Source organism: Aplysia californica, unplaced genomic scaffold (assembly GCF_000002075.1).
Source record: "Aplysia californica isolate F4 #8 unplaced genomic scaffold, AplCal3.0 scaffold00496, whole genome shotgun sequence".
Lineage (NCBI taxonomy): Eukaryota > Metazoa > Mollusca > Gastropoda > Aplysiida > Aplysiidae > Aplysia > Aplysia californica.
The window spans coordinates 250770-264916 of NW_004797766.1; the positions used below are offsets into that span (position 1 = coordinate 250770).

Sequence of the window (14147 nt, forward strand, 5' to 3'; positions counted from 1 at the left end):
TATGTTGAATTGTGCTTTTTGTGTAGCCTTTATGACAATATCTTTCTCACTTTTTCTGTTTAAAAAAAAATGTACGACACGGCCACCCATTGTCGTGGAGTAAAGTGGCTGTCACAGGCTGATGGATATTTTAAAAAATTATAATGTAAAAAATACAAGCAGTGGAGTGAAAAGTGATTGTTTGTATAGGTGATTGTCGTAGACAGGTAGCCTTTATATCATGTGGATGATTGGAGGAGGGGGGTGCTCTGGTTTGGTTTGCTCCTTTACTCCTTCTTTCCTATTAAACACCTATCGACTTTAGCTCTCCCCCTTCTTTTTTATGTGTGTTACTCTCTTGTAACACCTCCAATCTTCGACACTTGTATGACGTATTTGTGTTGCAAGTGCCATAAAACTCTTTCCCAAAAAAAACCAAACAAACCAAGAGCAGGTTCTACTGAATTTATTGTCCTGTGTCCAGGAAAGAGATCGAGGCCAGCGCCCATGAGCGGCACTCACTGCACAACCAGAATAACAAGCAACAGAAGATTGTGGGCGAACTCCAGGACAGGTGAGATTGAACATGGCGGTCATCATGGGGGGTCAGGGTCATCATGGGGCGTCAGGGTCATCATGAGGGTCATAATCATCATGGGGAAGGTCATGGTCATGTGGGGTCATGGTCATCATGGAGGGTCACGGTCATCATTACGGGTCATGGTCATCATAAAGGGTCAAGGTCACCATGTGGGGTCATGGTTTTAATGTGGAAGTTGAAGGTCACGGTCATCATGGTGGGTTATGGTCACCATGGGAAGGTCATGGTCACCACGGGAAGGTTAGGGTCATCATGAGGGGTCAGGGTCATCGTGAGGGGTCACATCACTCATAGCTGTGTGCCCTTATCAACTGAATTGTTTTTACCTTTTTCCTTCTGAGTCTTCTATTTCTTCGTCTTCTAGTGTAGTGTTTCTACTATAATTCTTTTACCTGTCCTTCTTCTTAAGTCTGATCACTCTACGTACCGAATACTCCAGCTTCAACTGGCATACACTTAGTAGGAGACTATAGGTATACAGACACAAAATAAACAACTCACTTGAAGGAAATAAATGGAATCTGACTGTAAAGAATATTGCTATGTCTTTGTTGGGACAGTTTTAGCTGCAACTAAAATTTAATAAAAATGTATATTTTAAAAAGACCCACTGTACCTGCTGACCTCTGCCATGTTGAAGTGTAGTTTTAGCTTACTTACTTTTTTTACATTTTGAATTTTTACTCCTCTTCTGATTTTGAGTGTGGAGAGCGGATGCAGTTTTTTATGGTTGACCAACTCTGCAGCTCTTTCAACTGAAATGATGCCATTTTTCAGGGTTCTCTTAACTCCCTCAATCCATCTTTTGTGTGGTCTACCTTTTCCTTTGTAGCCAGAGTACTTATATGGTGTTATAGGCTGTCGAGACTCGGTGAATAGGTAGCATTTGTAATTAAAAAGGTGGGCAAACCATTTTATTCTTTGTTGTTCTATGAAGTGCAGGCAGGACTTCGTGCCAACAGCTGCTCTTACTTTTGCATTTTTCTGCCAGTCTCTTCTTGTGATGTTTAGAGTTTAAAGAAGGCATTTTAGCATGCATGTAGTAACTTTTCTTCCATAGGTTTTACTCAGTGTCCAGGTCTGACATTGCTAACATAATGTTCGTCATTGAAGTGATAAACTCTCTTTGTGTCCAAAAATAGCTGCTTTAGGTTCACCCGTGAAAAAAAAAGTTTTATTATGATTTTACTATTTTTATGAATACCATTTTTTCCAGATTGGCCATTGAGACTGAGAAATCAGCCAAATTCATGGATGAGATCAACCTCTTGCAGCAAAAGTTAACCCTTTTGGAAGGGCACTTAAAGGAATTTCAGATTGCAGCCCAGAGGCCTAAAGAGAATGTGGACCAGCTGGAGAGGACCATTGAGAACCTAACACGAGAAGTGGACCAGTGGAAACACAGGTATGAGGACTGGTGTCTGTGGTGTAGTCGTTATGTAGGCTCCTTGCCTTGAATGCCTGGGGTGGGGTGTCGGTTTCAATGTAGAGAAGATGTTTAATGGAGAGCCTACATGTCTTTCTGATGGGCTGGAGTGGCCTGCATTGTCCGGGCTTGTTGGGAAAAGCAGGAGGTTAACTCATTCAGTGCTACGGTTGAGAGTACTCGCGAAACCTGGGCCCCGCCCACATACTAGCGACGAGTATTCTCGCATCTTATACAAAAAATTACTCTATCTAAGCCAAACCAGGTTATTTGAACTAATCGTGATACATCATGGGAAAGGTCAAGGAGATAATTTTTTTGATTGAACAGCCATTGAGCTCTCTAGTTTTTATTGATTTTCCTGGGTAGACCTAAATTCATGTTGCAAAACAAAACTGTCCAGTATATGAGGGGAGTTCACTGCTGGAGCGCTCAGTATTGAATGAGTTAAAGCAGCAGGCCTTCCAAATAATCTAAAATGTTATCATCTATTAGACAGTGAAAGATCTTGTCAAGTTTGGTAGTGTTTGAGTGCTGAATCAACTGCTTGCACTGTGTGCTTCTGGGAAAGCCAAGTATGTTTGTGAGTGTTATAGGGTCTGCTGGGGTAATAATGTTAGTGTAAAGTGCAAAACGCTTAAGTTGTCAAGTGGGGATATGTACTATATAAACTATATAAATGCTATTAATTGTTATTATTATTGTTGTATATTATTATCATCTTGGGGGGGGGGGCGATAAATATACTAGTGCAGGTAACAGGTGGGAAAGAAACAAAAAATTGTTTGAATATCTGCCTTACTCAAATTCAGCATGCTGTCAGTTTATAAGATTATAAGATCCCAATGTATTCAGGGAGTGAAGTTGGGGGAGGTAGGTCACTGAAAGACTCACTGAATGCCAGTAGGATATGCAGTCTTCACAACTTTCCTTCACATTCAATGCTCCACTAGTGGCTATTAACATAAGATTAATGAGCAAAGAAGTATGAAGAATATGTTTATAATGTGCCCTGTGATTGTCAACAAAGGATTCTGGTAGTGTTTGTTTCTTGTGACTCAGATGCTTCTTATTATTTCCCCTTTCACTTATTCAAATTAGGTACTTTTTCATTTATTAGAGCGTACTGTGAGCTCAAGGGGTAGCATGTGAATGACCCTGGTCTGAATCCGCAATGTCAAATTGTCCGCCATCTTGGCTCGATCCTAAGGAAGATGAGCTTTAAATTTGACATACCTGCTCTCAAGTATACTTACAATGTTGAAGAGAGCTTTCAATCTATGCGACACTACTATGCCTTATCATTTCCTCAAGTCAGTTGTATTTGATTTATCTGAAGGAAGCTCAACCCACTATACCTGGCATAGGCTAGGCAAACTATGGCCTGCAGGCCAGATCTAGTTAGTGAGCAGTTTCAGTCAGGCCCCTGAGTCTACCCAGTATGCTGATTAATAATGAATGTGATCCACAGTGAGTTGATGATTCATAAAAATGAAACTTTGTGTCTTGAATATTAAAATCAATATTCGCCATCCCAAATGAAAGCAATAGATCTAATAGTTTATTTCATGAAGTGCCGTGAGAGACATATACCATAGTGTCTGTTTTTATTCTCACTTTTGAGAGCTTGGGTATTTCATCTGATTTCATCCATTTTTTTCCTTCTTTGGCTTGCGAGATATTCAAAATCGCTTAATCCAGCCCATGATATAGACATACTTGCCCAAGCCTGTACCGTGTCTTTATTCTTCCTATGCCAGGTATGAACATGAGCAAGTGGCCAGGCAAGAGGCAGACGGGCGAGCCCAACAGTTTATGAAGAAAATGGAGTTTTCAGAACAAGTCCACAACCAGCAAGCCTCAGACTACCAGGTATGTGCGGGCCTACACTGTTTGTTTTCTTTTCAGAACAACGCCTTTTCTAGTTAAAAGACTGGATGAATGGGCGCCGTTTTGGATGTGCAGTCCTTGTTTTGCATTTGTGAGTCTAGCATTGAAAAAAGGGTTAATTGGATTAGAGTTGATGAAGGCTTGGAGTCCTTCTATCTATATATTAAATTGAGAAAACAAATTGCAGTCAGTTTACGCATATACTACCCAGAATATAAAAAGTACACTTTTGCTATACGAAATGTACTCTCAGTGTATAAGGATGTCATCATGTAGCTTGTTTTCATAAAGGAATGATATTCCAATTCTTTAAAGATTACTGGAATGTTTTGCAAAACTAGGCATTTCTACTCGTTCAATTCTTTTTGCATTGCAAAAGCCGGTCTCAGAAACGATGTCTGTAGCAATTTCCTGAATGTTAAGTCTCTCTCTTGTATTTTCTTCCCTTGCAATGGCCACATGATATGTAACAGTGAATCCAGCAACATTTTAGCTTTTTCCGCCTTCAGTGCAATGCATTATGCCCCTTTGGTGTGATTTATAACTTGCAGCAGTCTTCTCAAAGTTCAATAGAATATAAGTATTAAATCTCCCCCATTCTTTTACGGCCTTTTATAAAAACACACACAGACATGCAAACACTCAGACGTCTATACAGCACCTATGCAGTCAGTACCATACAGGTAACAACAAAACAGAACATGTGTTTGCTCATTGGAAGATATAGGTTCTCAGCAATCACCATCATTATAAAGTACCAAATCTGTAAAAGACATTGGCGGTCATGTTTCTCCTTTCATTTTTCTGCTCGGATGCTCTCAGAAACCCACATTATCCATATCACCCACCTTTTCAGGGTTTCTCCAAATAATTTTCTCTGAGTCTGCCCTTGCCTCATTTGTCTTGTATTTTCCTCCGTGAGAGCAATAAGTTCAAAGCCCTTATGTTGAATCTAGTGTCCCAGAAACTATTTGCCGTTTCCTAATTTCTCAGCAATAGCCATAACTTACTTTTTCCTCATCTCTCCTCCCTTCACAGTCCCGACTGGACACAGCCTCAGCCAGTATAGTTAGCTTGGAGGCTCGCGTGCGAGAGTTGAGCGTAGCGGACGTGAGTGTGACTGAGATGCTGAAGCAAGTGAGAGAAACCGCTGAGACGGAACTGAAGAAGTTTCAAATAGAGTCGGAGGAACAGTACAACAGAAATGTAAGTGTTTCCAACTTAACAGGAACAGTTTTAATGTTATTACATCCAGATTGATGTTTTAAAGCACTTACAGTGTGTTGTTGAGCATGAATATGTGCCATATCAACACAATTATTATTATTTATCTAGATCACAAGTGTCAAACTCTAGGCCAGCAGGCTGTATCCATCCTGTTTTATAATTATATCCGGCGCATGAGAGAATTTTAGGTAGTCCACCCTAAGAATTTCTAAAACACAAAACCTTACTCCAATCAAAAACACACTTGTAACTCAGAAAAGATGCTAAACATCCATATCGGCATACGAGCAAAAATTGGTATGTTTTGATTATCATTTTAACTTTTGTCTGTTTCAACTGTTGTCCATATTCTTTTTAATTGAAAAAAAAGAACCCACTTACTTCCTTCTTCCTTCACGCCCCTGATCTTCAGATAGAAAAGATGAAGCACCAAGTCTTCTTGGATAAGGACAAAAAGTCTTAACGGTCCTGTGTGCATGTTGTGCACCTTAAAGATCCCTTGGTGGTTGAAAATCGAAAAAGAGTAGGCCATTAGTTTGCTATTTTGGCAAACTTTACCGTTCAATGTCCCTATCACACCTTTAAATAATAAGAAAGAGAGAGAGAGAGAAAACATTACAGGGTGTATGAGTGTGTTTGTGTCCTTGCAATGTTCTACTCTTTTTAGACAACAAACATCCCTTGTTCCCTCAAATAAAAACATCAGTCAGAAGTAAAAGACCCATGCTTCTGATCTGTAACAATGAAAGATACAGGTCATTTTTACCATCATCTATCAAAATGCTTCCATCTTAACCATCTTGTTTAGTGTACTTACGACCTGAGAGCATGGATCAAAATAACATAGAGTGTGTATCTAGCTTACGATTATTATTGTTTATATTGCTGCTCATTTATATTATGCATGTGATTGTAAGCCTACTTGTGTGTGTACGTGTGTGTGTGTGTGTGTGCGTGTGTGTGTGTGTACTCGTGGTGGATCACCAAACCAATGTGCCAGGATCTGGACAATAAAGATGTATCTTATCTTATCTTATCTAACCAGAACGAATTTGTCAACATCTCATTGTGAGATCTAATGTCATAATCACCATGTTCATTTACTCCTCAGCTTTCTGCTCTCAAAGCTCAGATTGACAACGATGCTGACTGTTTACTAAGGTATCAGACCGAGAAAAGTGAGCTCATGGGGAATATCGGAGAACTGCAGGCCAAGATCCGCAACCTGGAAGGCCAGGTACAATCATATAAAAATTCTTCACAGACTTATTCATTCATACCATTGTGGTTCAGATCTGTTTTAGAACGTTTGCTGAGGAGAAGAGACTATGGGTTTTCATCCTGTTCCTCATGATATTGGCTTTAATATGGATATACCACCTCTTATATTTCCTTAATAATTTTGAAAGGAATATAAAATTCAAGTTCTGAAAGTTTAAGTCCTATATTTTGATCATCTCTTTGTTTCATGTTTGCACCAAGAGTTTATCTCAAATGAGAACTTTGACGTGCTTCAGAAGTTACATTAATTTCAGTCAAATGTCTTGTTAACAACTGGTGTTATTTTGTGTTTCTAAAAATACCTTCATTTCTTTCGCCAGGTTATCAACTTACAACATCAGAAGCAGACGTTGGAAGATGCTGTTTCTGTGGAGAGGAACAGATCTGCCGACAACATACAAGGCTTGGAGAGAAAGTTGCGAGAAGTTCAAGATATACTGGTGGTCAAGATGAGAGAGATTACCAATGCGCGAGAGGCCAACATTCCTCTCAAGGCTGAGATCGAAGCACTGAAAGTCATTCTGGAGGAGGAAGAGAAGAGGTGAGAGACTCTCTGTCCCTGGGTTGTAAGACTGGCTAAATGGGGATTGGGTGCTGTATAAATCTGTTTGGCATCCACTGTTATCATCATCATCATCATCATCATCATCATCATCATCATCACCATCACCCTCACCATCATTATTATTATTATCATCATCAATTAGTATTATCAGTATCACCATCATTTCATCTGTTTAAAAAATTATGGGTATAAAATCCTTTATTTCAATCATTTGTTTTTCTAGTTGTTCCAGATATTTTTTTCCTAATGATTGTACTTTCAGGACCCTTCTGTTCGGAAATAGGCGTCGAACCCATACCATACAGATTCATCTAAATGTTTTTGTATCTTTCCCACAGACTGCGGGTTCCCCTGGGTATTGTATCGGCTCAGGTCATCCCGACCAGCGCTCCGCCACCTGTGACCCCAGTTCTAATGACCTCAGCCTCGATGACCTCCGCCCAGAAGGTCCCCTTGGTCCAGCGCCCCCCCACCCCTGTACAGCAGTCTCCTGCTCCTGTCCAACCGACTGTGGCCTCCGTCCAGCCATCTCCAGCCACTGTCCAGCAGTCCCTCGCCTCGGTCCAACAGCCGCTTGTCTCTATCCAGTCTCTCCCCCCTATGCAACCCCCTCTTCCCCCACTGAGTGCGCCTGCTGGGTCAGGTAAGAGACTTACAAAATGTTACTTACAAAATGTTACTTACTTACTTTTTTATAATGACATTTTTTTTCTTTTTTTAAAATTTCTGTCAAATCAAATAATTCAATACCCTTTATTTTTACCCAATAATGGGAATATTAGAAACTGGCATTTTGCTTCCATCCATCTTATCTTAAGATAAAAATCAGTATCCTGGGTAAAAGACTATTTTCGACTCAGAAGCAGAACATTACCTACTTATTCACTCTCTCACTCACACTCTCTCTCTCTCTCTCTCTCTCTCTCTCTCTCTCTCTCTCTCTCTCTCTCTCTCTCTCTCTCTCTATCTATCTCTCTCTCTCTCTATCTCTCTCCCTCTTGCACACCTCTCTCTCTCACTTCTCCCTCTCTCTCTCTCTATCTATCTCTCTCTCTCTCTCTATCTCTCTCTCTGTACCATCAGGTACACAAGGTAGCAAGTCATCAACTCCACATTTGTCTGTCCCTGGCCACTTCTCCTAAACTATGGCACATGTGGCCTTGGATGATTGCCTCATCCCTGATTGTGCTTCTGTTCTTCCAGTTGGTCTCCAGAACCGTGTCTTAATCTCATTATCACGACTGTGCTGAATCATTCTCATAAACACAAACAAACTCGGAAACTTACCCTGGGAGGGTGGTTGGCGGGTGCCCTGGTGTGGTTTGCTCCTTCTTTTCTATAAAACATCTATCGTCCTTATCTCTCCTCCTTTTTTGTTTATTTTTCTCTCTTGTAACATCTCTAATCTTCGGCACTTATATGACCTTATTGTGTTGCAAGTGCCGTAAAACACTCACTAAAACTTAACTTACCTTGACAAATGCCTCCAGACTTTGCTCGTAATGTTCCTGGAACCCTGCCTTGAACTGCTTCATGTCCACCTCAGATCTGGACACGTTCACTCAAATCAAAGCCTGGTCATCTGTACCCATGTCTGATAGGGCAATTTTATGTCTGGTTTTCTCAAAACATGTCCTAAATATCTCCATCTTCTCTTTTTTATAGTCCTGTTGATATTTTCAGTTCCAGCTCTTTCCGACACTTCCAGGCTGGAAACTCTTTGTACCAAATTCTGGTTTTGATTCCAAAGTGGGGAATATATTTTATTTTTAAAAAACAAATATCTCCGTTTTTAAGCCAGTATATTTCCATAACAGCCCACCTTGACCTTAAGAGTTTAATTGAAGCAGCTCACCATCTTAATGAAATTAATCATTTTGATGGGATTGTAAATTGTTAGCGCTCATTTTAGGTATAAAGCTCTTTCTCTTCAAAAGGGCTTCCGCTGAAATTGTAACTGAAATATAAATGCTCATATCGACTGCTTAGGTAAGACTCCACCATACGCCTTTTAAAAAGGGACATGAGATTAGTCTTAAACCTGAGCAGTCTATATTTTGCACATTGACAACTATCGTAATGTGTGGTCATAAATGTGTCTGGACGCGGTGGAATCAGGCTCTCGTCAATTTTTTGGCATGTAGAGTTATTGGTATCACCTTAAAGCTTGTTCATTTGTCTTGCTTTGGATGAAAAAAAAAGACCCATTTATTCTGAATACAAGTCGAGATATTTTTGAATGAAGGAGGCGCAGGTCACCTGGTTTCAGAAGTAAAATTAGTGAGAAAATGGCCACTAAAGATTAGTTATTAGTTATTACAGAAATGTGTTCTTTAATGGGCATGAAAGGTGTCAAGCCAAAAAACAAAATTTCGATAGAAATTCACAAACTTGCCGAAAAATGCCAGTTTCTTCACTTTGATTAATTTGACGAGCGTCTGATTTCACCACGCTGCCTCACAAATGCATATTTGCGAGTGATATTATTGTTTTTAAAAAAAGAAATATCTGGATATATAATTTTTTTAATTACCTCAATGGTGACAGGAAAGGAAAAGAGTTGCTCTTTTCTCTGAGTCAAGACATTGACTTTTTCTCAGCTCTTATTGACCATTATCAAGACACATTTGTACAACACTATCCTCTGCCACTAAATTTGGTATGTGTGAATGTAGTTTGTGGTATGAGAGTTGTGTGTGTGTGTGTGAATGTGCATCTGTTTGTGCATGTGAGCGTATGTGTGTATGTTAATGTGTTTGTGTGTATGAGTATGTTGTGTGTGTATAGTCTCACAATGTGCATTTCCTATCTTTAAATTCGTCATTGAAATTGAGTGATTATTCTGCATTTTACAGTGTTTAGAGTCTTCTACTTCTAGGGATTGGGTGCTGTATAAATTCATATTATTATTATCATTATCAACTCACTGAGCATCTCTTTGTTTCTCAACAAACAGATAACACCCCACTTTTCTCTTTCGTCCTCACCTCAGGCCTGACCTACCCGCTGTACCCGTACATTCCCTCCCCGCCACTGGACACATTGTACATCCCGGAGGCTCTGCAGTCCAACGAAGAGAGTTCGTATTACGACCCGTACATCCAAGGCTTCTCCTTGCCGATGAGCGGCCCACGCTATCATTATGAGACCACGCCCAGCATCAACAGGCTGCAGATGCAGTCACCGCCTGCGATAAGCCCAAGGGCAATAGGACCTGTCAGAACCTACTCTGCTCCTGGTGTGTTATGTTGGATTTTTCTTTCCCCCATCTTGAGCAGATTATCTTATTTTGCCGATTGTGAATTGTGTTCAAATGACTAAGCACAACTGCAATTTACTTGAAAAAGAAATCAATTTGTATGTATATTATAATAACAATAATAATAATAACAATAGATAGCATTTTTATAGCTCATAACCCCGCTCTACAACAAGGTCTATGCGCTTTACACAAAATTATTACCGCAGCAGACCATAGAACACTCAGAAACATTCTTAGCTTCCCGGGAAAAATACAGTGCAAGCAGCTGATTAAGCGCTCAAACACTAACAAATTGACAAAATCTTTCACTGTCTATAGCAAACAGTTAAGCATGCACATACCGAACACGCACACAGCAAACCAATATTTAGGTCCCAAATTGTTTATTATACTTTGTATTGGAAACGTGCACATAGCGTAAACAAGTCAGACATACCAAAAAAATTGGCTTCAGTTAGGGTAGGTCTAATAACACACCACTTCAAATTTCCTAAGTAGCCATGATGAGAGAAAAGGGAGGGGAAGGGTGGGGGGTCAAATAGAAAGAGACAGAAAGAGAGAGAGGGTGGGGGTGGCATGCTATGATTGTTAGCCAATAATTTCTCTATAAGCTGAGGGCAGTTTAGGCCACTGATGTGTCTATTTCATCTGTCGCAGAAGTGTCCAGCACTAGGCTTGATCCAGATTGTACATTCTGTTATGTGGGGTAAGCTGAGGTCACATTATGAAGGCACGTATCCTGTATGTTCGCCACGTGTGTCAGTGCTCTTGCTCTTCAACAGAGTTTAAATACTACGCAACAGCTTGCTGATGTTCTGCAAAGTTGAGTCTAGGTGAAGTTGTAGAAAAGTGTTCTATGGCGGAGCAAAACAAGTGGAAAGGCTTTTCAATCGAGGAAAAATGACTAACCCTAGCTTGAGTAGAAAAAACATTCAAGGCCAAAAATCTAAATCTGCAAGACATATGTTGATGTGACAGAGGGGCATTAATTCATGTAAAATTTTGACCCAGTTATCTAACTTTGTTTAATTATCTTGATATAGCCTGAAATTTGTACTAAGCTAAATTCATATATCATGAAACGATTTTCATTACCAGCTGAATTTGCTGTGTGCATGCCTGGGAGAGGGATAATATTGTGGTTGAATTTCTTTGTTTCCTTCTAAGTGGAAGGCTTTTTAATCTCAAATTCATCAGAGTGTGAGGAACATTATAGGTACTTGGCAGATGCTTCGTCAAGCGTGCTATTTTTCTCCTAATCTGCTACCAGGTAAACCTTGAGTGCCCAAATACTGAATGTTTGTAAAGCACAATTCAACTTGTCATATTGCCATTAGAAATACATGTATATAGCTAAATTACATGATTACGATTCCATCAGTTTAAAGAGAAAATCACAATTTCTTTTTCAGCCAATGCCGGCTGTAGTTATGGAGCCTCGGAGTCAGCCGGGCAGATTGGGCAGAAAGCTGCAGGATCAACAAGCAAAAGAAACGTCAAACTGATCCCTGCATGTCTTGGCTCGGGCCGAGACTATTTCGATGACATGTTCCATGACCTTCAAAGCAGCACTCTCTTTTCTAAGCCTCGTCCGAAGAGCAGCCCACTTGAGAGAATGCCCTCCACCTTTCACGATTACACAGTGTCGACATCGAGGTAAGCTTTGCATGTGTTTGGGATGTCTATGGGTTTAATGTCTATTTTTACATTAGTAGCAGGTTGTTTTGAAGACATCAACGCGGGCAGTATTGCATACATATGTAAGTCATTTTTGGCGACCTTTGAGATATGTCTGTATTCAATACTGCCCGCGTCAAACCCTGCCATAGTGGTTTGAATAGTATGGAATGCTGTGAGTGTACAATAAGATTATGTAATAAAAATAATGATAATTTGTCAGTCAATGTCTGTCTATAGCCAATCCATTTGCTGAGCTCAATATTTCTCTAAGAGGAATGGAAGAAATAAGGATTAAGATGATTTGTGGCTTCTGCTAAGGCCAATTAGATCAATCTGGCAAAGAGGAGTTTGCCACATTTTGATCATATAAAATCTTCATTTCCACCTGTGGATATGTGCAGCTTGCAGGCTTCTCGCTTAGCTTCAACGTTTCTTATTTGTGAAGCTTTATATGATTTTGCTGCTCCCCGGCTGGTTCTGTCAGGAGCTAGGGTTTCCCATATCAAAGGATTGATTGTGAAGTCCTTTGGAGACATTTTCAGGGTGACTTTGTAGTGCTGTTTTGGTGCGCTCATTTTACACTTTCTTGAGGACAGCTCAGAATAGAAAACTGCTTTTTGGATTCTGAAATCAGGCATTCTTATGACATGGCCAACCCACTGAAGTTGATTCCTTTTGAACATACATGAGATGAGATATCACACATGAATACACACATACTACACCTACATACAACACACACACACACACACACACACACATACACACACACACACACAAACACACAGTGACGTACAAGCAGACACTAATATGTACATGCACATAAGATGTACTCATGCCTACAAAATGCATACAAATGTTTTTACACTAATGTAGGCACCTACACACACACACACACACACACACGCGCGCGCGCGCGCAAGCACACACACACTCACACACAAACACGAACATATTTTTGTTTTGTCTTCTGAGCAAACATTGTTTTACACTTACAGTTTTACTTACAATAATAATCACTTAGTATTATTTTACTCATTTTTATAAATGTGTTACTCAATTAATACTGTCTTGTAAATTATGTGTGTTTTAGGAAAAATGGCACAGATCAGATAACTTCTCGTCTTTTTCGTTGTAATGGGCATTGAGCATCTGTTAGAAAATGGAAATGCGCAGTATAAATGCTATTTATTATTATTATTTTCCATTTTTTTTCTACTGTTCTCATTTTTAAAAAGGCAGGGAAAAATTCGAACATCAGACCCGCTTTCTTAAGAAGCAGGTTCTGTTTTAGCCACTGCCAGTTCTCTGTTGACTAAATCATTTTTTGCACCTACTTGACGAATCAATGAAAATCTTTGGGAGCTATAAGAATCTTATAACCCTGGGACAGTTGTAATGCTTCAGAAGGACTTCGATCATCACTTTCTTTGGTACCGAAGTCAAGCTTTTCATTCAGACTTGAATACTTTACCCTCTTTAACTTTTTCCTTCCTCTTGTATCGTTGTATCTCGAGGGGGAGGGGGGGGGTGGATCCAATTTTCAGTCACCGGCTAGGTGGGTGGCTTTTGATGCAGATAGCCTACGTGCCAAGGAGGGGGAGGGAGTGGTATTGCAATTTTTGTTCAAGGGCTGTAAGATGGGTGACTCCTTTTGAAGATAGCCTAAGGTATTTTGTTGGAGGACCTCTTTGACTTCCTTCATTGCTTGATTCTTGAATGTTGTATAAGGTTTGGGTGGTTTTGGGATTATTCTTTCTCCTTGATATAAAATTGTGTTGGCGGGTTAGAAAGTTCTCAAGTAGAAGTTAAAAATCTTAGTGTTCCCTGGCACAGAGTTTTGAACGACTTTGTGCTAACTCTCTGTTAGATAGATTTTTTTCTTTCTTATTTCCCTTTACTTGTTGTTTTTGTCAGTGAACGTAAAATAAAATAGAAACAACAGAAATTTAGTCGCTAGAAGGCTTGAGGATTTCGAGGAAGAGGAGGAGATCAAAAGAGGAAAGACTGATAGAAGCCCACCTGGGCCTCTCACTAATACGAACAATAAGGAAGGGACAATAAATGCAGTTTCTGGAACACTTGAATCGACATAGGCCCCTACAGACTAAAAGTTTAGTTTTTGTAAGCAGAGTTGGTAAAATAGAAGGCAAGCGAAGCAAGGGTAGACCCAGAACAACTTGTTTAGAATACCCGAACGGTTAGGTGACGGTGAAAGATCAGGACAATGTAAAAA

At 39.9% G+C, this 14147-nt stretch overlaps 1 protein-coding gene across 1 annotated transcript in view; it reads left to right on the forward strand.

Moving 5' to 3' along the window:
* The window catches only part of LOC101852566, a gene marked incomplete in the record, with an annotated part of 59417 nt that overhangs the window by 16741 nt on the left and 28529 nt on the right, over positions 1–14147 (forward strand). Inside the window, 9 exon segments of the mRNA XM_005105860.3 lie at positions 464–553; positions 1797–1985; positions 3767–3878; positions 4935–5102; positions 6235–6360; positions 6725–6945; positions 7308–7612; positions 9962–10207; positions 11644–11887. Coding sequence (XP_005105917.2) covers positions 464–553; positions 1797–1985; positions 3767–3878; positions 4935–5102; positions 6235–6360; positions 6725–6945; positions 7308–7612; positions 9962–10207; positions 11644–11887 — 1701 coding nt within the window.